Source organism: Chrysemys picta, chromosome 3, assembly GCF_011386835.1.
Source record: "Chrysemys picta bellii isolate R12L10 chromosome 3, ASM1138683v2, whole genome shotgun sequence".
Classification (NCBI taxonomy): Eukaryota; Metazoa; Chordata; order Testudines; family Emydidae; genus Chrysemys; species Chrysemys picta.
In genome coordinates this window covers 152,861,913-152,886,642 of record NC_088793.1, presented here as the reverse complement: position 1 = coordinate 152,886,642, position 24,730 = coordinate 152,861,913, and the positions used below count along the sequence as shown (strand labels likewise).

Genomic DNA, 24,730 nt, shown 5'->3' with positions numbered 1-24,730 from the left:
GGGTGGATTCAAACCAGTGGTGAAAGGCTCCCGTTACTGATTCCTAAAGCCATCCTGACTCTGAGAGTCTCAGTCCATGAGCAGATAACACCCTTGCCTCCCAGTATTCTGGTAGGTGGGCTCACCCCTGCCCACCCTCACTGCCTTGTAGTTCCAATCTCCCTACTCCCAGAATAGGCCCTGCTAGAAAAGGAAAGCCAGACATTCTGTGTGCACTGAGGGGGTTCAGGGAGCTGATGGGCTTCCTGGATTTCAGCTCCCCCCCTCTTTGTCAGTTTTCGCCACAGGACAACACAGGCAGCAATATGATCCTGTATAGCAGGATCAGATTGTGTACGAGAGAGGAGGGCAAGGCTAGGAGAAACCCACCTTGATTCTTTTTTGTTTTAATAAGAAACACTTCCTTCTGCTACATAGCGAGTGATCTCTTTTGAAACCCCCCTGTAGAAATTCCCCTTCCAAGGTTTATAGCGTGTGTGCGGGGGGGGAGAGGGAGACCTGTTATCCTGCCACTCCAGGACCCACAAAGTGGTTTGGGGGAGGGGGTGGCTCTCTGCCCCCTTTGATTTCCCTTTAAATGGAAGCCCTGCCCACTGAAATTGACACAGTCCTCCTTGGCTGGCCAATGAGAGCCTTGGCTGGGTGTTCTGTTTGTTACAAGTTTCACATTGCTGGAAGACACAGAGACTGAGAGAGAGAAACAGAGAGTCAGTGTGTGTGTGAGGGAGCGTGGATGAGGGGGGGAAGAGAGCGAAGAGGGGCGCGACAGAGAAAGAGAGAGAGGGAGGATGCCTGTTTGGAGCAGCAGGCATCAAGGAGAGAGAGAGATGGCATATTAGACCATTACCATGAGCAGAGCCCAGGGCCTCTGCTAAACAGCTTTTCCATTTCTTAATAAAACCATATTCCACCAAATGTCTCCTGTCCCTTGCAGAGCCCTGCCAGCTGGTACCTTCACTCCTTCTGCAGCCTGTAGAAAGAAGAGAAGTTTAATTTTTTTTAAGTGTTGAAAAGGGATTTTTTTTTTAAAGTGAGGGCCAAAAGACAGAGAGTGGTGGTGGAGGAGGAAGGGGAGGGGCAGTGCTGAAATCAGGGTAGCTGAAGCTTGGCTGCCTTTAGGAGGTCTGTGTACCTGGGGGGCTGCTTGAATGCAAGCTATTCTGAGCGCCTCCCAGCAAAGCAGCAACAGCTCAGCAGATGTAGATGTGTGCGGGTGTGCATGCTTAACCCTTTCTTCGCTCCCTGGATTTATACCATGCTGAAGATCCTAACCAAAAAGCTCAGGGACCAGAGTTTGAATGAGATCCAGCCTTTCCAGCTAAAGGTAAGAAAAGCTCCCAGCATGTCTTTATTATTATTTTTTTTTGGCATGGTGCAGCTAATTAATAAGCGGGATAATAAAGCTATTAACTTTCAGCATTCCGTGTCCTGGGTCAGTTGCCTTTCACCCTGCTCAGAGTGCCAGTCAGGGTTGGAATTGGCCTGTACTGCATTAATGTTATTAAGACCTATTCCTTTGAATGCAGGCCTGCCTTTTTGCCAAGGCAGGATATAATATAGAAGGGGTGTGTGGTGGAGAAACATATATATTGGTCTTTTAGCCTGTAATATTTTTAATAAGGTGCATGTTTGAGTGCCGAGAGAGTTGCCTAGCAGAGGGGTGTGTGTGTGTATCTATATCTATCTATGTATCTAAAATCACACCTCTTTGATGTTGCAGTAGCACCTAGAGATCTCAGCCAGGTTGGAGCTCCATTGTGGTAGGCACTGTGTAAACATAACTAGTCTGAGCTCCATTCTCTTCAATATTTTTGCAGTTCTCTTTCTCCTGGATCTGAAGGCCAGAATCAGACCTGGAGTTTGCAGCCTGTCTCACTTCATTGACCTAAGGCTTTCTGTACCTTACTTATATCCCTATTTAGTTTGTACAGGAAAGCTAGGGACTGCAAACTCAGGACAATGTATATCCAAGCCCCCTCTGCAAAAGGCAAGGAGGAATTTATCAACCATATGTTGGGAAATAAAAATGGAGCCAGGGTGAGAGGAATACAAAAAGTGCCAGGTTCTGGTTTGGGACACTGGGCGGTGAATCTGGAGTAATCCCACTGAAATCAGGGAAGTTTCACTGGATTTGCATTGGTGTTAGTGAGAGCAGAATCTGGCCCCAAATCAAAGAAGGGACCAGGGAAAAATAGCAGCCTTTATTGCTTGGTTTGGGGGGTGGGGGTGCTATGCAGCGGTCTCCAGTGGAGTCTTTTGTATGCATTACACAGGGACAGATTGTAGTATGCATCTGTGCTCCTGCATAGTTCCTCTGGCTAGATTGGTGGCAACTTTTTGAGAAATGGGGCTGATATTTCATCCACGTTCTGTGTCCCGTTCACTTCTTCCAGTTTGGCTTGTGGATTCTGTTGGTTTTGAGGGGGGTGAGGAGAGGGAGTTGTTTGGAGGCAATAGGGACATTACTTTAGATTGTGGCAGATTGATCCCGTGCAGGACAGGCTTTGTGCGTGGGCAGTGCGCAGGACTATTTCTTTGGGCCTTGTGTGGCTCTAGCCACCTTTTGTTTTAATTTTCTTTCTGAATCTTGAATTCCGAAACCTGCAAGGTTTCTGGGGCTGCAGATGAGACATTGAGAACCAACAGGGCCCCATAGGCTTTCAGGATGCACAAACTAGCTGTAAGGCATCAGCCATTTTATTCACACAAGTGCCAAGGTTCTTCGGCACAAACAAGCAAGTTGCATTTTTGAAGGTCTATGGATACAGCCTTTAGATTTCCGTGTCTCCAAAGCCTGACACTTAGGTCTGTGCAAGTGTCATTGCAACCTGCCGGAGTTGCTCATACAATGACTGGCACAAACATGCGTGGGCACGAAGCCAGAGTTTCCACACTCTGGACTCAAACATGCCTTAATGGCCACTGGGGACAATGTGGAGCTGAACCACTGTGGGGAGCTCTGGGTGGGATTTTACCTCAGGCCAGCATCCCTTCCTCACTACTTCATGGAGTACACAATACTATCCCTTGTGTATCTGGCCAGATCTTCTAGCGGCTGTTGACTTGGGGAAGGTACCACCGGGGACATGTAGAGTCCCTGTGCTTTGGAGAGTTGTGTCTGGGGCCTGCCCGAACCCCCCACCCGCTCCCTTACACACTCCAGGAGCAGCTGGTCACAAACGGGCCCTCTGAGCACCATATTCTTGGAGCACACGTCGGCATCTCCTCAGCTTCCCAATTTGCACATTTTGCTGCGGGCACGATGCATGTATTCTTGGGCTACAATTACTCATCCAAGGCTGTTTCGAAAGTCTAAGGGGCCAGTCCTGCAGGCAGTGAAGTCAGTGGGAGTTTTGCCATGAATGGGAGTAAGATCAGGTCTATGGTTGTCAGACTAAGGATGAGTGAATCACTTTGGATAAAATAAGATCTGACCTCCAGCCAAAACCCAAACCGAGCAATTTTTTTGTTTTTTTTTTAAATCTGGTTAGCTGATTCCACCCACATTGTCATGCGTTTCTGCACTTCACATGCTTGCTGGAAGTTCCTAATACCATGGAACAGACTGTTCTTACATTTCTAGCGCTACGGGAAGCAGGCAGTATTGAAATCTTGCAACTGAGACTGTTCTTCAGTGGATTTCCAGCCCAATTTTGCAGACTCAAGAAGTTTGGAAAGATTTTTAGATTGGCACTCAAACTTTTGGATGCTTCTCAGAGTAGAGCCCCTGAACATTTTGTGGATCTAACTAATGGTACTGCATGTAATAAATGGGCTTAGTGTGTTTGGTCATGTTACTTTAGTGGCTGGCCTCATTGAGAATAAGAACCTGCTACCATAGCAGCTGATGGAATTACTACTCTAGCTCATGCAGGCGCTGCTTGTGCTGTCAGTGCTGAGGCCCTGGGTTCTATTCCTACTAAGGATGGTGTCTTTACACATGTGGCCATACGTTCCTTACACTGAGCCGTCCCATACAGCTTCACCTGTTGCCTCTGTCATCTGATCATATTTGCTAGAGAGGAGGCCCAACTTGAAACCTGAAATACAAAACCCTCCAAACCTTGGTGGAGTGTTAAAAATCTAGAGGCAAAGCCAGATCTGAATTTTACAGTTTGGGACCCATCTTCTGTAACAACTAGCAGCTGTAGAACAGACTCTGTAGGGCGGGGAGGGTGTCTGAGGAAATGAGAAAGGGAGTTTAAATTTGTGAGCAGCATTCTGTTGAAATTTTCCAAGTGAGGGAGTAAGAGAGAACCATACCCCTCTAAGAGTACTGCTTTTTAGCTGGGCCTCAACCAAACCTCCAAAATTGAACCCCTGAAGCAGGTAGTTAGACATCCAAATGAGTGCCGTTATTTGTACCCCCACGTGACACACTGGCAAATGATTCCCTGTTCTTTGCTAACAACTCTCATCTCAGACCTGACAAACTCACTACATCAAGTACATTGCTTACAGGGTATTTATCCATAAAGAGTAACATGTAAGGTCTCTGTTGAGAGCTTGCAACTTAACGACATTCATAATCATAGTTTTATGCGTGTACGTGTGGTATGTAAGGAATAATGTAATTATATTGAAGTTTATGCCCTTGTGGTCTTAAGGTTAAAAGGCGTCACCAGGGAATGATATTACTCGGTGACAGCCTGTTCATGCAGGAAGGAGTTGCCATTCCTCCCTAGTTAGCTGGTAAGGTAATGCCAGACTCAGTGGTCTACCATTGCCCCATCCCAGAATAGTCAATGGAAAAACATCAAAGGCAACTGCAAACAGTCAAAGCCACTTGGAGGTAAAAAAGGACCATTACAACAGACAAGGGGATTACCCTGCCTATGAACAGAGACAAATGAGTGTTTCAATATAACACAGAGGGAGGAGAGGCACTCTGGATCCATTCACTGAGGAGACATCTTGTTGAGCTGGGGTGTTTTCATGTACGTTTGAATCCTGGTTCCTGTGGAACCAGCCAGCTCTGCAACAGACTGAACTTTGGGGGGAAAGTCTAGTGTATTAGATAGGAAAGGTAACTATTAATACGTATAGCTGCTAGTTGGTGTTTTCTGATTTTGTTTTGTATTATAACCATTTGTTTCCATCACTCTCTCTTGTTTCTAGGGGAATCGCTATGTTTTCTTAAATAAAACCTTCCTTTGTTTCATTAAAAGTGCTGTATATTATTAGGAGTGGTGGTTTAAGGGAAACCTAGTAAACTGGGGCACAGAGGATCTGGGATTTCTGTGAGTAGCCAGTGTCAGGGGCTGGGAGTCACAGGGAAATGTTTCAAAGGGACTCGGCGACTGGGGTGCACTTCTTGTTAATCTGCAGGGCAAAGCGGGGGCTGTCTTAGCCCAGAGGAGAGTGTTTAAATGGTTAATAAGCTGGTGGTATTAGGGAGCTAATACCCAGTTACCACGGTCAGGGTAAGCCTACCACTCACTAGAAGCAGAAGATGATAAGGTGACTCACAGTCCTGGGTATACAGAGAACCATCACACTCCAGTTTTGGGTTGGCTGCATTGGAGACCACTTCTGGAAGAACTAGGCCTAACCATAGAAGGTCAGTTTTCAAAAATATGCCATGAAGTTGTACCTAGGTACATGGGATAAATAAGATACAGGTAACTGAGAGTGCAAAAATATACAACAATAGGAACAAAATGGCTAATTGTGTGTATCCAAACGAGTTTGCATGTGCAACTGTAGCACTCTTTTTACTCTCACAAATCACACAGATGCATTTTTTTCCATCCACGGTTAACTGTTTGCACCACTGCGTGCATATGTAGTTGGTGCAATTTACGAGTCTAGTTTTTAAGCCTAGATTTCAAGCTCTTCGGGGCAGGGACTGTGTGTTCATTGCATGTCTATAGAATGCCTGTCAAACTAGGGCCTTGAGTGGTGCGCCTACGTGCTACTGCAGTGCAAATAATCAATGATAGATTGAAATACCTAGCCCAAGGCGCACAAAATTAATAGCCTTGATGCATCTATCACAGGTTCTAGCCAATTACTTTTTATTGACACCATGACAGCAGTGAATAACTTTATTGACAACACAGTAATTGTTGAATTACTGTAACATCAACACACTTATTATTATTTTAATCCAGAAATATTATTGAAATGATTCTGTATCTGGAATACTAATTCTTTACTGGCTTGAAGCACTATTTTCTGGTTAGGGGAATGAGAAGGGTGCTTACTTTTTAGCCCATGAAAGGAAGGCAAATGCTGTTCTCATCTGAGTCTCGTAACAGAGAACAGCCTCTCATGGCTGCTCAGTGCATACAGCAATATGGTCTAGTCAGTAGAGAAGTCACCTTATCAGCCCCCTCACTCCTTCAATGATTTCCCCCTGGCATCTGCCTCCAGAATCAGCTATAGGATTCTGCTGTGACCTTGGGGTTTTGATGGGTCCCAGCAAGAAGCCATGGATGGATTTCGAGTCCTGGGTGAAAAAGGTGGAGAACCACTGGTCGAGTGGCTAAACATGGGACTGGCAGACAGGGACTTTTGGCCCTGCTCTGACTCACTACTCTGTATTGCCATGGGCATGCCACTTAACTGCTCTGGCCATTTACCGGGTCTGAATTTGGCCCCTCCCTCTTTCTGTTTCCCCATCTGTAAGATGAGGAGAATAGTATTTACCATCTAGCTCATTACTAATGCTGAATGGGTTCCCTTACAAAGCACTGCATAAGTGCTCATGATTATTATTCGTCAGGGCAGAGTATTGGCTTTCTGATTTTTCTGCTGCTGCTGCAGTTGTGTGCTCCATCTATCCGCTGGCCTCCTACCAGATTGCTCATTCAGCTGATGAAAGTCTTGCTCAATGGAATTTATTTTCATCCCTGTCTCCTTAGGAGGCTATTCCCCCATCCCTTTCTGCTTGCTGCTCATGCCCGTTTAGCTCTTCCCATCACAAAGAATTCATTCCCTTAAGATCGTCAGGCTCCGTTTTAAAATCTGAACTGAAGACGTTTTCCTTTCCTCATCACTGTTTGTAGCTTTATGCTATTGTGGTTAGTTTCAATCTTATGAAGCACTTTTGGGGAGTCAAGCAGTAACTAAGGACCCAATTTAACAAGGTACTTTTAAGCAATGTGCCTAATTTTAAGTGTGTAAGTACACCTACTGATTTCAAACGAACTGTTAATGTGCTTAAAGTTAAGCATATGCTTAAGTACCTGGTGGAATTGGGGCCTAAAATAACATCAGCAGGTTAAAATGAGATCCTTAGCTGATCTATGTAGCAGTATTGCCAACCCACAACCATTCAAAATCATGACTCAGGAGGTTGCCAAAAGTCATGAGGTTGGCTTAAAAGTCATGAGACAAATTTGGGGGTGCTTCTGGGTTTTGAACTTTTAGGACTCACATTTGCCAGCTTTTCTCCTCCATCACGAGGGCTAGAAACTAAATAAACAAAAACAAAAAACTGAAAGCTGAGATTTTCATATAATCTCTTGACTTCCGAAGCTGAGGATTTAAGAAAAATATCACACAGTGCGAGGCTTGTGAAACGTGAGAAGCCAGTGAAGCAACACTGATTTATAGCTGATAAAGATCTAACCTGTAGTTTTAAGAAAGAAATGTCCTTAGCTGTGGGTCAAGAAGGGACCTCAGGGTTTGTCCCTATATTTAATAATCCCTGAATTTATTGAATCTAAAAATTAAAAAAGCCTCATTGTAACACTATTCATTTACTTTTTGAATTTCAATGAAAATAGATTGGTCCATTTGCTCTGGTTTGTGGTTCATTTTGAGCTGGGTTCCCTTCCTGGATGTCAGGCAGCAGCGAACATGCATAGAAGTGTGTCTAAAATGCACCACAAGCGTTCAAGGTGCTACCCAAAGCCCTCTATCTGTGTTTGGCTTTGCACGTTTGGCCCTCGCCGCTGGTCCAAGCAACCTTCCTGGTTCCTCCTTATTTTTTTTCCCCCATCCTTAAAAGTCCCAGAGCAAATTTGGCATCTCTGTCCTTTTCAGGCTGGAGTGGGTTCGTCTGAGTGATGATTTCTCTTGTCTGTGTTGGAGGTCATAGCTTGCAGTTGCATACATGGGCGTGAGGTGGAAGAGGAAATCTTTGAATGGGGAATTTCCTCTCTCAATATAGGAGTGCCAGCCTGCCAGCCAGATACCGCAATTTGGTGGGAAAGGGTCTGCAGTTGTGCTGGAGGGAAAAGAAATCCTCCTTTGCCCTTTCACCTGTTACATACGAAACAACGTGTTTGTCCCAGGCGACCATCTAAAGTCAGCTTCATTATTTGGAGGAGATAAACAAGACAGTGTGGCAACTAAGAATTAATATTGCTGTTGGCACCATGGCCAGTGGCTTTTAGGGGGCTGTGCTGCTGCCAGATGTGTGTACGCTAGGGAGAGAGGGAGCCCAGCTGACAGACTGAGAGCTCAACAGCTTCTATGTATATATTTTTGGGTAACAGAGGGCACTTCAGCTGGTTCAGATTGGACAGTTCTCTCTTGGGAAACCTGTCGATGGCATTCCTCAATCAGCCTGCAGGGGTTGCTGTAGAGCAATGCAGCTCCCTCCCACTCTTTTTTTGCCTCCTCTCTTCCTAGGGACCTAGGGGTTACAGTGGACGAGAAGCTGGATATGAGTCAACAGTGTGCCCTTGTTGCCAAGAAGACTAACGGCATTTTGGGCTGTATAAGTAGGGGCATTGCCAGCAGATCAAGGGACGTGATCGTTCCCCTCTATTCGACATTGGTGAGGCCTCATCTGGAGTACTGTGTCCAGTTTCGGGCCCCACACTACAAGGAGGATGTGGAAAAATTGGAAGGAGTCCAGCAGAGGGCAACGAAAATGATTAGGGGGCTGGAGCACATGACTTCTGAAGAGAGGCTGAGGGAACTGGGATTGTTTAGTCTGCAGAAGAGAAGAATGAGGGGGGATTTGATAGCTGCTTCCAACTACCTGAAAGGGGGTTCCAAAGAGGATGGATCTAGACTGTTCTCAGTGGTACCTGATGACAGAACAAGGAGTAATAATGGTCTCAAGTTGCAGTTGAGGAAGTTTAGGTTGATATTAGGAAAAACTTTTTCACTAGGAGGGTGGTGAAGCACTGGAATGGGTTACCTAGGGAGGTGGTGGAATCTCCTTCCTTAGAGGTTTTTAAGGTCAGGCTTGACAAAGCCCTGGCTGGGGTGATTTAGTTGGGAATTGGTCCTGCTTTGAGCAGGGGGTTGGACTAGATGACCTCCTGAGGTCCCTTCCAACCCTGATATTCTATGATTTTATGATTCTACTGTCACCAGTTTGGATGGAACAAGCTGCTGCTTGAGGAAAGGCAGGAGTTTTCCAGCTTGAAGGGGGAGAGTGAACAAGCAAGATTGAGGATGATTTGCAGTTAATCCCCTGCCCTTCCAGCCACGAGGATGGTTTGTTTCATAAAAGTATTTACACAGCCCCAGCTTCCCACTGAGACGATGTGTGCGTCACGGGGAGTACTGGAAACAGCAGGAGCATATTTCTGATTCAACACACGTGTGCGTCGTGCACTCGCATACGTTCCCAGCCTCTCTGTCCTGAACGCAGTCACGCATGCACAGCAATGTTGACACACATGCTTGCTAGCACAGAGAGGCGAACACAACTACCCGTTCAAACACTTGCACGGACACACCAAAGCACATACTGTTGCTCTCACTCCCTGATGCTCCCGTGCACTCACAACAGCCAAACATCTATACTTGCACCGAGACACATTTCCAGATATACTAGCTTGCTTGTCACACATGTGCACCGACGAACTGCCATTCACGCACACACAGACGTTATATGCACATTTGGCCCTCGCGCTCCACCCCTGACCTGTAGCTTGGGAACACTCACGTGTGTGTGTGTGTGTGTGTGTGTGTGTGTGTGTGTGTGTGTGTGAGTGAACTGGAGACTCCCCCATTCCCACTAGTTTTGCACACAGATGCAAACACTATTTCTTATGCAGTAAACGAAGGAAGGAGCTAGTTGGCCTTTTTGGCATGTATGAGCTTTTCCATCACCAATCCTATGTTTGTGATGCAGACAACTCATTGACGGATGCTGTCATTTAACATGAAGGATTGTTTGGACAGAGGCAAATTTGAGGCTAATATAAAGCATGGGTCATTCAGTGGAGGGTAGAGGCATGAAGCTGATGTTGGGAACACCTAAGAGAGCAGGGTAGTATGGGTAAAAGTCAGGAGGAGCTAGGGAAGAGAAGTTCTTCTCCACTTCAGAGGTTGCTTATGCCCTGAAACATGAATGTTTATATCCTTCCAAAATGTTTGTTTAAATTTTACTATAATACTGGAAATTCTTATCAATATAAATGTCCAGCCCTTATTTTGTTTTTTTTTCAATTTTGCTAATCTCTTGGCCTTGGCGATATCTTGTGGCAGTGAGTTCCACCGGCTAATTTTATGATGTGTGGAAAAATATTCAGTCTACCATGAAAGCAGCCCATCTGTCAGGGTTGAGGCACATTTCTTGGGTATCGTGCAGGGGAAGCTTCACTGCTGTATCAGTATCACTTCTGGAGATGAACGGAGGACTTCAGTTTCCAGGGCTGTCAGTCTGGCACCTTTCAACTGTACTCTTTTTTTTTTTTTTTTTTTTTTAAAGCCTAACTATGATTTAAGATGTGGAGAGGTTTACTAATAAAATGAGAGATTAAAAGAACTAAAATACAGTCTAATTAACAACTATGGAGATGCATGATAGTTGTCTGCAGATATTTGTAAGGTGGAAAGACCAAAAGAGGAAAAATCACTCTTGAGTGTGGCCTCTAGGGGTCTAACTATAGTAAGAGTATTGGGATGTAATTGAACAAAGGAAAAGTTGAGACTGAGTATCAGGTGAAATGTTCTACGGGTAAGAGCTGTTGGATTGTGGAATGGCCTCCCCAGGGAAGTGCTGGGGAGAGATAGGATGACTTAGTAGGTATTTTCCATCTCTAATTGCTGTGATTCTGGAATTAGACCTCACTTGGTGGTTTTGTGAACGCCATCTGAGGCAGAACGGAGCATAGCTTGTTGTCTCGTGGCTAGTGCTAAAAACCTGTTTGTCTCAGTAAGATAAATAGTTATACGGATGGTAGAAGCCACATCTATCAATGTAGGCATTTCTATCACACTGCTCGCCATACCAGAGTATGGGAGCACTTATGGGCACTCCCGTGGTATTACTGCCACAGGCTCAGTTTTTCCATTCTAATCATTGTTAAAAGCACAGAGTACACTCTTTGGGGCAGGGACTGTCTCTTGCTGGGCACGCCTTCACTGAAGCGTTAACTCCAGTTATCTCCACTGGAGTTACTCAGCTTGAGCGAGAGAAGTCACAACGTGAAATGACACTCCAGCTGCTGTGGTATGTGGCATGCTGAGACTTTTGAGAGCATGTCCCCAGGGTTGCCAACCCTCAAGGATTGTCCGGGAGTCTCCAGGAATTAAAGATTAATTTTTTAATTAAAGATAATGTCATGTGATGAAACCTCCAGGAATTCATCCAATCAAAGTTGGCAACTCTACATGTGCCATGCTTCTTAGCACTGCTTAGTAAACTGAGCCACTCTGTGTATTCTTTCCTAGGGAATTGTGGGAGAACTTGTCTGCCCTTTTTGGGCACATGGGGCATTGTGGGAAGGCATTGGAGGACTAGCGATGCTCGAGGAGCTAACCTGCTTCCAAACTGCAGAGTGGTCATGTTAGCAGCTGACAAGTTTTAGCCTATCCCCCCCTGCTAGGCCAGCAAGCTTGAGCTAACAGCAACCACACTTGAGTTCAGTGTGTGTGGACAGAACTCAAGTTAGGGGCAGCAATCAAGTTACAAGTTGAGTTAACTCTGATTGAAGAGAAGCCCACTGTGTGTTTGTATAGCATGTCCCACAATGGGGCTTCAGTCTCAGTTGGAGCCTCTGGGCACTGCTCTAATACAAATAATAGCTACATATTCTACCAGCCCTCTGGACAAATGGAGGACTTCATACTCCATGGCTATTAACTTGGCACCTCTCCTCAGTGCTAAATGTCCTTATTAAAGTGTGTGTGTGTGTGTGTGTGTGTGTGTGTGTGTGTGTGTGTGTGTGCGCTCACACACACACAATGTAATCTTAGCTGGTGTGGAGAAACAAGCAACTGCATTGACTTCAGCAGCATGCCGAGCTCAGGAAAATCCAGCTCCCACTGTCATGGTTTGACACGTAGTAGTGGGAAATTCTCAAACCATCCAGGAAGGAAAATATTTTCCAGTTTCTAGCAGGGCATTGCAAATACAGGAGGGCGAGAAGCAAATGTGAAGGGATGTAGGGAAGATTTGACAATGCCCACTTACATCAGACTGCAGGATGGTGGTTGGGTTGATACAGATGCTGTGCCTGTGTTTGGTGCCAGCTGTAGACCTTCTCCAGTCCTCTTATTTATTTTGTCCACATATGGCCCCAGTGAAATGAATTTTCTCCTGTACTGCTAGTCCCTGTGTGCACCCGCTGGGCTGTGTTACTCCAGTGACATTTCCTGGGGACCAGTGGAGTATGAGAAGATAGATTTGTATCAACATCATGTGTGCATTCTACCTGGATCACCATGCAATTTAAAAGGCAGCCTATTAAAAACTTTGAAAGGAAATATATTTTCCCCCTCTCCGATACACAACTCATAATTAACCTGTGAGACTCATTGCCACAGGATACTGTTGTGGGCCAAGAGCCTAGCAGGATTCAGAAAAAGCTTTTGATAATTAGATGAATAATAGGACCACGCACAGTTATTTTAGGTAGGATTAAAAATGTATAGAGGATAGAAAACTGTATGCTTTGGGCAACCACTAATGGCCTGGGGATACAAAGTAAATTCCTCTACAGGCAGTTTATTCCAAAATTGCCCATTATGTGGGCTTTCTTGGGATTCTTGCATCTTCTTCTGAAGCATCTGGTGCTGGCCACTAGCAGAGATGGGATACGGGCTAGCTGGATATCAGGTCTGAGGACTATGGTAATTCCTATGTGTGCCACATTCAGCAGCGTTGCAGGCACAGTCTCCATAGGTGTATCAGCACATTTGGCAACACAGTAGGTGTGTTTTACGCAGCTATATGTGGACTGTTCAGCAGAACGTCAGATGTGTTCTATCTAGAATTGGACTCAAGCTGCAGCAATTGAATCCAGGGCTCTACTTCAGTCCATCTCAGGCATAGGGGCCAGCCACCAAATTTAGATTAAAAAATTCCAAACAAACCTATAGCCCCCATGTTAGTAGGTGCTTGGATATGGGGTTTTGGTTCAGGTGCATTGGTTGGCCAAATCCAGGTATATCTGGAATTGTCAGCAACATGAAATGTCTATTCCAAATATACCTGGAAGATTTAGCACCAGTCAAAGTGGCTGCTAAATCAAGTCACTGCTAATGGGGAAAGCCTATTGGTGGGGTGTTGGCATGGGTTGAATGGTGGCAGGCCTTGTGTGTTTGTGGGTGTGTGGTGGCATAGCATGTGTGCCTGTAGGAAAGGGGCATTGTGGGTATTTTAGCTTTGGAGAAGAAGGTGTATATGCTGCATGGCCATGTGTAAGGCCCTTTATGGAAGAGTCCTATAGAGCATAATAGCAAATGAGAACCTATCTAAAGATCTTTTTCATCTGTCCTATAGGATTTAATTCGTTATGAAATTTTGGGGGGTGGTTCTAAAAGGCCTATGGAAGGAGTCTCTTTCTGTCATATTCGGTAGGCTTTTGGAAGTAAATTCTAGACAGCCCTATTATATTTCTATAGGATCTAATTTGTGTCATCTCTGGTAAATTGCACTGGACTCTTCCAGAAAGCGTGGCAGGGCATGTATGTTCTTTGGTGGTTCGTGTGTTCCTAGAAGGAGAGCGTGGGTGCACATGTTGGGTGACTGGTGTAGGGCTATGTGTGTGGTTTGTAGGATGGCGTGGTTGTTGACAGGATGTGTGTGTGTTGGGGGGGGGAACTTGGTGGCAGCACGGTGGGGAGGAGTTGGGGAAGTGAGCGTACGTGTGGGGTGGATGTGGAGACAGGTTGTGTGTGGTTACAGGGTATGTGTGTTTGGGGAGATTGGGAGGAGGAGATGTGTTTGTGTTACGGCAGGGGTTCTCAAACTGGGGGTTGTGACCCCTCAGGGGGGTCACAAGGTTATTACATGGGGGTTGTGAGCTGTCAGCCTCCACCCCAAACCACGCTTCACTCCAGCATTTATAATAGTGTTAAATATAAAGAAGAGAGTTTTTAATTCATAAGGGGGATCTCACTCAGAGGCTTGATGTGTGAAAGGGGTCACCAATACAAAAGTTTGAGAACCACTGTGTTACGGGGACAGGTTGGGGAGGTGAGGTGGAAGCAGGCAGTGTGCGTTTGTACTGGGTTTGGTAGATGGGTACGTGGGCGTGGAGATTGAGGTTGGGGAGGAAGATGTTTATGCAGGGTGTCTGCGTGGTCGCAGGGTGAGTGTGGTTCATGGTGGTGGGTGGCTGCAGGATTTGAGTGGGAGAGGTTGGGGAAGTGGGTGTGGGCAGCAGAGGTGCAGGGGGCATCAGATGTTTAATACCAACGATGAAACCTTCCCTTTCTGACTTGTCACCTAGATCTCCTACCCCCCAAGTGATGAGGAGGACAGCGATGACTCTGAGGGAGAGAACCAGGAGCTTGCTCAGATCGACAGAGGTAAAGGGACAAGGGAATAAAGAGCATAAATCAAGGCTGCCATGGTGGAAGTGCATTTTGCCTTGCCCCTCTGCCCTGGAAGAGACTTGCCTTCCAGTTCATATTATCCCTCCTGCACCACAGCCAGTTCTACTGTCTCGCCTGCATCTCCTTAGTGGACGCTTTGTGGATGCTCCCATCTCCATGTACATCCTCCTTAGCTTGACAACCTTTGCTCAGGAAGCCCTATGGGGCTGCTGGAATCAGCAGGGGTTGTAAACAGCAGCTCACAAGGGTATCAATAGAAAGGATCCTTCTTAAGCTACCTGTACATGAACAGGTCCCTGCCAGTGTACAAGTACACAACGGGACTAATTTCAGTTGTTCTATTTGAGTGGCTTTAAGCCAGTCTTGCACCCACATATTCTGAGACTATGCGTAGACCTGCTCAGCCCAGAGTAAGTCAGAGCAGCCTTGAAGTCAGTGGGACTACTCACATCAATGAAATTGTGCAAGTGTTTGCAGGACCAAGGCCACAGTTCTCTAAGCTGTTCACTAAGGGCTTGTCTTCACAGGGACCTAGCTACCACCTCTCGGGAAGGGGGAATAATGACAGCAATGGGAGAACCTCTCCCGTCGACGTTGGTAGTGTCTACACTGAAGTGCACAGCGGCACAGTTGCAGTGGTGCAGCTGTGCCATAGTAGGATTTCAAGTGTAGACAAAGCCCTTAATTCTCCTTTAAAAGGAGTGAAGATAAAGTGAACTAATTCCTCTTTACTTCTGAATGAGGCCATCCACATGGCGGGGTTCATGCACTTTAACTTCACACCTTTAGTTAATTCAATTGAGTGGCCCTGTGGAGACAAGCCTTAAGTATCATTAACCTCCTGTTCAGGGCAGGGAAACAGTAGCTCAGGGAGGAGAAGGTCTCCGAGCAGGTCAATGGCAGAGCTTAGAACCCAGTCTTCTGGCTTCCAATCCAGAGCCCTATCTACTGGACAATGCTTTCTCTTCATAAGTTTCAGATAACAGATCTAGTTTTTATATAATATCATGTTACTCACAAAAAACTACATCAATAACATGATTAATGTTGCCAAGTCTAGCTCTCAGAAGTTAGGAAGTGTTAGAAGTAAGGTTTCCTGTTCTACCTAAAATTAGACCTCTTGGGGGTATGCATTAGGAGCCAGTTTTTAATTACATGAGCACATACTGTTTTTTTTCCACAGAACACGTGGCTCACTGAGAGCCCAAAATGTACAATGCTCACTGAATGAGAGCTCTTCAATATTTTGTTTTCTCGTCCTTGTTGAGTTGTTTGTTTACTGCACACTGTTCAAACCCTGCTGTGAAGACACAATGATTCATTTCTCCTGGGTTTTTCTATGGGTACGTCTATACCCAGCCGCTAGTTCGGCGGCTGGCAATCGAACTTCTGGGTTCGACTTATCGCGTCTTGTCTGGACGCGATAAGTCGAACCCGGAAGTGCTTGCCGTCGACTGCGGTACTCCAGCTCGGCGAGAGGAGTACCGCGGAGTCGACGGGGGAGCCTGCCTGCCGCGTGTGGACCGAGGTAAGTTCGAACTAAGGTACTTCGAACTTCAGCTACGTTATTCACGTAGCTGAAGTTGCGTACCTTAGTTCGATTTGGGGGTTTAGTGTAGACCAAGCCTATGGTGCTCATCACTACAGTATCGGAGTGTTTCACAAAGATTAATGAATTTATTTTCCCAACACACCTTGCCCCATTTGAGATACATAATACTTGATTTTTCAGAGAACTTATCATTGTATAGCACTTTCTATATCCAAAGCACAGCTCCCATTGGGATGAGTGCTCACTTCTGCAGATCACATCCCAGGTTTTCAAGTCAGGCACCCAGAAAATGAGGAACATTTAATTCATGGCCACCTGTGGAAAGTTTGGTTGAAGTGATTTGCCCAGCACCACATAGGAATTCTATGGCAAAAGCAGGGATAGAATCCAATTCTCCACAGCAGCGTTCAACTGCCTACATCATGAGTTCACTCCTTCTCCTTCCCCTGCCCCTGATTCTGTTGGAGTGACTTTTAGCCACTCTTGCACTCCACATACGAGGCAGGAGTTGTACAGGCCGCAGTCTCCTCCTTCACTAGACAACCATGATTCATCTCCAGAGCATGGTCCATCCTGTGCACTGAATGATGCAGGGTCCTGTGGAAGAAATAGTGTACGCTCATGTAATTGAGACCATCTCATAATGCATACACCACGGGGGCTGACTTAAAGAAACACAGGCAACCTTACTTCTGGTGCTTCCTGACTTTTGAGAGCACGACTTTGCAATCCTTCATATGGTTCTTTTAATTTAGTTTGTTCTGTGGGTTCCATTTCATAGGTTTTCTAAAAAGAAACGGAGAAAATAGAAATTCCATCATGTGGCATCAGATTGACACACATGTGGATCAGCAGCAGGGTGGAACCTTGAGATCCACCAGTGAGACCACTGCCACATGAGCTAACAAAGTAACGGGTAGTAGTAGCAGGTTGCTGTCCTCTCTGTGGACCAGCACTAGATGGGGATGAGACATATGGCCAATGGGTTTCACAGATATTTGCTGACAGAAGAGGGTTCATCTTGGGTTCCATTCCAGGCTCTAGAGGGGATTCCAGACTCTTCTGCCCATTTCCTCCCAAACTTGACCCCTTCTACCCCATACACTCCAACCTGTCCCAGTCCTGCCTCTTTCCCGCTCTGGCTCCTTGCCCCACCCCTTTCTCCTCACCTAGCCAATCCCTCTCTCCATTTCTCAGGCTTCTCATTCCCGCCCAAGTCTGCTTGTCCAGCAAGTCTTAGTCTCATCCCTCCAGATTCCTGTCCCACACCCCATCTCCTTCCCCACTCTTTTCCTTCCACCAGCTGCCTGTATCAGTCTTCTTGCCTAACCATTCCCAGTTTCTTCTCCCAGCAGTTCCCAGTCTTCTTGCCCAAATAGTCCCAGTTTCCACTTTTCCCAGACTCCTTGTCCTTACTCCTTTCTGCTCACCATCTCTGAGGTCTGGCTCTTGGCCCCTCTACATTTGAACAAGCAGCTTCCATCTCCACCATGTTTGGACCCAGCAGGGGATCATTGAGAACTCTCAGCTCCAGGGCATGGTCCACAAGTGCAAGGGAAGTCTTGCTCAGCCCCAAACTGGAGCAGGCCCAGTGCAATGGAATCTCTGGAGAATTTAGCTGCAAAACTCTAGCAAGCCTCTGCTGAGCTTCTGTGAATTGATTTTTTTGGAGGGCCAAATTTGGGTGGATTTTTATGGGGATGGCAAAAGGCACATCCCTGACATAAAAGGCTCCCCATGCCAAATTTTAACTCCCTGCTCTGCGAGGGCACTAGAGCTCACAGAAAAGGTTGGCAGAATTTTTTAACACTGGCAAAACAAATGTGTGTTTTCCTAGCCTTGTTCTTGGAAACCAGTTAACCATTTTGGCTGAAGTTTTGCGGAAACATTCAGCCTGAGGTAGACGCCTGGCATGGAAAATTTTAGCACAAATGGTTAATGTTTAAAAATTTTAGCACAAATGTCAAAGTTATAAGTAACTGAAAATGGATCTTATAATGGAGTGTTCAGCAACTTTAATAATTGGAGGGGGGTTGGTACGCACACGTAGCTCAAAAACACTGCTTCGGCCATTAGAGTCTCAGGAGAATTTCTTTAAATAACACTACTTGTAAGTCCCATATCGTCTCACAGAGTCAGCCACTAGAAGGCAACGTCATCCACTTGTTCTCACACACAAAGCCAGCACATTACATAGGGACCCAGCTTTTTAATAGATTCAGGCGCTGAAATAACTGGTGTGTCAATATACTTGCTGTACAGTCTGTGTCCAACTGGTGGTTCTCTGGCTGGGGTCCAGTGAGCCAACTTAAAGCTGAGCTGCGATCTGTGGCCTTCCAGCCATATGCTAATGAGCAATTGAAGTGGTTATTTGGAGGATCAAGAAGGGGTGATCAGAAGCTAATAGGCCTGATTGTATAGCAGGTGTGATTCACACCTGTCCTACCACTCACATTTCTCCTCCTTCCCTCAGAGAGAAGACGGAATTGCACACTGACCCCTCTTGCGACCAATCAGCTCCAGAACCAGGAGAATCAATGCTGTAAGGTCCGGGCCCTTTTCCATGCTAGCTTGGATCGTCACAGCTCGGAAGAGGAATTGGAGCGCATCAACCGAGAGTTTGCCACCGAGAAGCGGAAGTGGTCTCAGGTCAGCAGGCTTTCTTGCTGTGGTGACAGCAACAACACGTCCTCCAGTGACGAGGAAGTGAAGAACTTGTGTGGCATGTCCTTCCGGCCCGTGGTGGAACAAGCCGATGGTCTGCATGCTAGCCCCAGCCCAGTGCTGTTCAGTGCCTCCCCTCCTAAGAGACTGCAGCCCTTGGTGCGGAACCCAACCTCCAGGCCTCTGATATTCACGAGTGTTGGGGCCGGCTTTGAGCAAGTCATGCCTTGTAAGAGACACCGGCAAGGCTACGGGGACAAGGTCAGCAGACCCAGCCTTGACCTGGAAAAAATGCAGCAGGTAAGTCAGCTTCACACAGGAAAAGTCAGCAATTCACAGGGAAGAGGCAATGCTTGATTTAGTCCTCAATTGAGCACGGGGATCTGGTCCAACAGGTGATTATAACTGAACCCCGCTTGGTAATAGCGACCATAATATAATTACGTTTAACATCCTTGTGAGGGCGGGAGGGAAATGCCAAAGAACACCACCGCAGCAGCATCTAACTTCAGAAAGGGGAACTACACAAAAATGAGGAGGCTAGTTACATGGAAATTAAAGGGAACAGTCACAAGAGTGAAGTGCCTGCTAGCTGCAGGGAAACTTTTAAAAAACACCATAATAGAGGCTCAAATTAACTGTATACCCCAAATTAAAAAGAATAGTAAGAGGACCAAAAATGCCACCATGGCTAAACAGAGTAAAAGAAGTGGTTAGACGCAAAAAGGCATCCTTTAAAAATTGGAAGTCAAATCCTACTGAGGAAAATAGAAAGGAGCATAAACTTTGGCAAGTCAAGTGTAAACATATAATCAGGCAGGCCAAAAAAGAATTTGCAAAGCAACTAGCAAAAGACTCAAAAACTAAGCAAAAAAAATTTTAAGTACATCAGAAGCAGGAAGCCTGCCAAACAATCAGTGGGGCCACTGGATGATTAGGATGCTAAAGGAGCACTTAAGGAAGACACGACCATTGCGGAGAAGCTAAATAAATTCTTTGCATTGGTCTTCACTGCAGAAGATGTGAGGGAGATATCCACAACTGAGCCATCTTTTTAAGTGACAGATCTGAGGAACGGTCCCGGATTAAGGTGTCAGTGGAGAAGATTTTTGGAACAAATTGATAAATTAAACAGTAATGTCACAAGGACAAGATGGTGTTCACCCAAGAGTTCTGAAGGAACTCAAATATGAAATTGAAGAAATGCTAACTGTGGTATGTAAGCTATCACTTAAATCATCTTCTATACCAGATGACTGGAGGATAGCTAATATGATGCCAATTTTTAAAAATGGCCCCAGAAGTGATCCTGGCAATTACAGGGTGATAAGCCTAACTTCAGTACCAGGCAAATTGGTTGAAACTACAGTAAAGAACAGAATTATCAGAGACATAGATGAACATGATTTGTTGGGGAAGAGTCAACATGTTTTTTGTAAATGGAAATCATGCCTCATCAGTCTAATAGAATTCTCTGAGGGGTCCACAAACATGTGGACAAGGGTGATCCAGTGGATATAGCACACTTGGACATTCAGAAAACTTTTGACAAGGTCCCTCACCTAAGGCTTTAAAGCAAAGTAAGCAGTTATGGGATAAAAAGGAAGGTCTTCTGATGGATCGGTAACTGGTTGAAAGACAGGAAACAAAGAGTAGGAATAAATGGCCAGTTTTCAGAATGGAGAGAGGGGTAAATAGTGGTGTCCCCCGGGGGTCTGTACTACTGTGTTCAACATATTCATAAATGATCTGGAAAAAGGGGTAAACAGTGAGATGGCAAACTGTGCAGATGCTACAAAATTACTCAAGATAGTTAAGTCAAAAGCAGACTGAAGCATTACAAAGGGGTCTTGCAAAACTGACTATGCAACAAAATGGTAGATGAAATTTGATGTTGATAAATGCAAAGTAATGCATATTGGAAAACATAACTATACATACAAAACAATGGGGTCACTATATAAATCCATGATAGGCCCACATCTTGAATATTGCATGCAATTCTGGTCGCCCCATCTCAAAAAAGATATATTAGAAATGGAAAAGGTACCGAGAAGGGCAACAAAAAAGATTAAGTATCAGAGGGGTAGCCGTGTTAGTCTGACTCTGTAAAAAGCAACAGAGGGTCCTGTGGCACCTTTGAGACTAACAGAAGTACTGGGAGCATAAGCTTTCGTGGGTCAGAACCTCACTTCTTCAGATCTGAAGAAGTGAGGTTCTGACCCACGAAAGCTTATGCTCCCAGTACTTCTGTTAGTCTCAAAGGTGCCACAGGACCCTCTGTTGCTTAAAAAAGATTAAGGGTATGAAACAGCTTCCATATGAGGAATGATTAAGAAATCTGAGTCTATTCAGTTTAGAAAAGAGATGACTAAGGGGGGATGTGATAGAGGTCTATAAAATCATGAATGGTGTGGAGAAAGTGAATAAGGAAGTTTTATTTACCCCTTCACATAACACAGGAACCAATGAAGTTAATAGGCAGCAGTTTTAAAAAAAACAAAAGAAGTACTTCACACAACACCCAGTGAGCCTGTGGAACTTGTTGCCAGGGGATGTTGTGAAGGCCAAAAGTATAACTGGGTTAAAAAAAGAATTAGAATTCATAGAGGATAGGTCAATCAATGGCTATTAGCCAAGATGGTAAGGGATGCAACCCCTTGCTCTTGATGTGCCTAACTCTGACTATCGGATACCGGAACTGGATGACAGGGGATGGGATCACTCAATAAATCGCCCTGTTCTGTTCATTCTCTTTGAAGCACCTGGCATTGGCCACTGTTGGAAGACAGGATACTAGGCTAGATGGACCAGTGGTCCGACCCAATATGGCCGTTCTTATGACTTGAGAAGGAACCATTGCAAGCAGAGGGTAAATGGAGGCCTGGCTGCTGCTGAGGTAGAGGTAGTAACTCTGTGCATTGCTTGACTTCATGTGAAGATCTCTCCAGTTGCATCATCAGTCCATCCCTCTTCTCCTCTCTAGAATTTTAGATCCGTGGCCAGCTAGGACTTCTTGTTTGAGGTAAAGGCTCCATTAGCTGTATTGACTCTGTCCGACACAGTTGAGCAGTCCTGATTTCCATCCATTAAGAAGGCGGAGGTGTCACAGCCATACTAGCCAGTTCATTGCACTATAGAGAGCCAGATTCAAATCGGCTGACTTCAGCTGACTCCTACTATTTCCAGGTCTTAGGTTCACCCACAACATTCAGTTATTCAGGGGCAGGGATTGTTGGTAGCCCAGTATTTTTTTTTTTAAGTCTCATTGTATGAATAAATGTAGTTCTGTAAGTCAGAGAATGTTGGATCCATTTCTAAAGTTTTTGGACTCTCGAGTCTACTTCTTCACTGACTCGTATGGGTTTTACTCAGGTGTAACTATTGACTTAAATGGCATTCCTCCTGATTTCACAATGTTGTATCTGAGCAGGATCAAGACATATAAATCACTGGATCTTGCACTGACTCTTAGTGAGTATAAATAAACTTGGTATTTATGGGCTGAATAGATGTCCTGCTTCTGGTATGATTGGCTGATCTGTTTCATGCCTGTTTGATCTGTCTCCTTTCACTAGAATATTATTCCAGTGTTGAGTATCTCAACTCTCACCTTATTTGCTTTTCTTCCTGCACTGATGTAGTATCAAGTTTTAAAATCCCACCAGGTGGAAAATGGGTGTCAGATGCCTCTGGACATCTGGTGACCCCAGTAGAGTAAGGACAGAGCCTCTTATTTTAATTGTGAATTTCCTGCCTTCAGGCTTCTAACTCAGACTTTTCCTGCTCTGTTTTTTTGCGTTGGGTGTACTGAATTTAGCCTTGTTAACGAGGCCCGTTTTCGACTTGTCTGAGGGTCCCACCAAAAGAAAGATCAAATCTGTTCTGTATCTTTAAAAAAAATACGGAACAAAGGGCCCTTTTTCCCATTGTCTCCAAGACATCATTGCCCCTATCACAATAGCTGTCCCTCTCCACCACGGCTGGCATCATGTGCTCCTTGAATGCATAATGCCCAGCCTCGTGATTTCAGCACATTACCCCCAACCGCCAGCCTCTCTGCCCTGCTCAACAAGCAATTAATGATAGAACATTCAGAGGGCCCAATCCTGTACTCCCGGTGCACCCAAAACATCCGCTGGTGCCTACAGAAGTGTTAGCTGTGTAAGGCTCACAGATCTGGGCCCTGCATAGTTAGAGAAGAAAAAATAGAAGAACCAATGCACAGCTGAGCAAAATGTGTCAGTTTCGGGAGGAGTGTGTGTATGGTTGGAGGGACGGGGACCCTTTCTTGAGACCTGACACACGTCTTTAATCTCGGAGTCAGAGGCATGAATTGGTTCTTCCCACGGTCGCTGTGCAGCAGCATGATTGCGAGTGTTCGTTGGCAAAGGGTGAACTTCAAAAGGGTTGGAGGCTCCTTCAATTCAGCTTCCCAAGCTGCTGAGGCTTTTCAGAACCCATGAAGTGGAGGAGGGGAATCGTGCAGAAACAAGCTTCTTCCTGGTACTTCCTGCTTTCAGCGAGGATGGAAGCTCCACCAGACAGGCCTCTTTCACAGTAGTTCCTCTCTGCTCTGATCACAGCATGAGAACTGGAAAAGAAGAGTAGGCTGGAATTATTTTGAACAAGACGTTTTTGTTTTTTTAATGAAACATTTTGCAAATTGCTGTTTTAGAATTTTTCTGTGGCTCTCTTCAAAGAAATTTTGATTGAGAACATTGACGCTTTTCATTTTCAGAAACCCCAGGTTTTGGTAAATGAAAAACTTCAATAATAGTTTTGATTTAAAAAAAAAAAAAAAGGGGGTGGGGAGGAATAAAAATGGGTCAGTCCATCTTGACTCCTGCAAAATGGAAACATTTTTGAATTTTTTCACAATTTTATTTTGAAAAATATTGAACATAAGTTAACCAAACACTTGCAGACGTAGAGCTTCATGATCACAGCCTAGAAGGGCTGTCTGGTCTCTAATTTATGCCCTCGTTGGTTGCTGTTTGTGCCCAGTTCTGCAAGACAGACCTAAGTCTAGGGGAACTCCCCTGTGTTCTGAGGACGAGTCTAAAGGCACCATTGAAGGGTGGTTACTGCTAGAAAAATCAGTATAGAAGTAACATGATTGAGTGGACTGTTGCGGCCATGTCTACACTACAGCTACTACAGTGGCTCAGATACGGCGCCATACACTTCCTACAGCAATGGAAGGGGATTTTCCATCACCTCCATGAGTGGCAGTACCTATGCTGACGGAAGCATTCTTCTGTAAGCCTAACCATGTCTACATTGGAGGTTAGTTGACATAGCTATGGTGCTCAAGGGTATTTATTTTTCATGTGCCTGAGTGCTGTAACTGTAAACCTGACTTTTAAGTGTAGACCAGGCCTTAGTCTCCCCCAGTCATTTCAGATTCACTTTGCTTCAGCTAAATCAATGATCTTGTGATTAAGACACTTGGCTGGGACTTTAGAGATCTGATTTCAATTCCTGCTCTGCCACAGACTTCCTGTTTGCCCTTGGGCAAGTTGCTTAATTTTCCAGTGCCTCAGTTCCCCGTCCATAAAATGGGAATAACCTAATAACCCTTTCTTTGTCTCTTTAGATCGCATGCTCTTCAGGGCAGAGACTGTCTCTTTTCAAACGCTTGTACAGCACTTGGTGCAATGAAGCCCTGATCTCTGGATACTGGTGTCGTTCAAATGAGTAGTAATAAAAATGGCCAGGAGTTGCAGATGCCACCTGAGCTTTGAACATCAAGCTGTTCCTTGTTCATTATCTTTACTAATACAAATTCAGCCAGCAGAATGTAGCTGATGG

At 45.3% G+C, this 24,730-nt stretch overlaps 1 protein-coding gene across 3 annotated transcripts in view; it reads left to right on the top strand.

Annotated features, from left to right (window-relative positions):
* Positions 1-665: 665 nt before the first annotated feature.
* The window catches only part of LOC101944093 (uncharacterized), a 68,668-nt gene continuing 44,603 nt past the window's right edge, over positions 666-24,730 (top strand). Inside the window, exons 1-4 of one of the 3 annotated variants that reach the window (XM_024111404.3) lie at positions 666-1,324; positions 14,595-14,673; positions 18,726-19,216; positions 24,516-24,670. In XM_024111404.3, the coding sequence (XP_023967172.2) occupies positions 1,220-1,324; positions 14,595-14,673; positions 18,726-19,216; positions 24,516-24,620 (780 nt within the window). In that variant the 5' untranslated portion in view covers positions 666-1,219 and the 3' untranslated portion in view covers positions 24,621-24,670. Of the gene's footprint in view, positions 1,325-14,594; positions 14,674-18,725; positions 19,217-24,515; positions 24,671-24,730 lie in introns of those variants that run through there. The other 2 variants (XM_005289512.5, XM_042848521.2) reach the window with 2 other exon arrangements.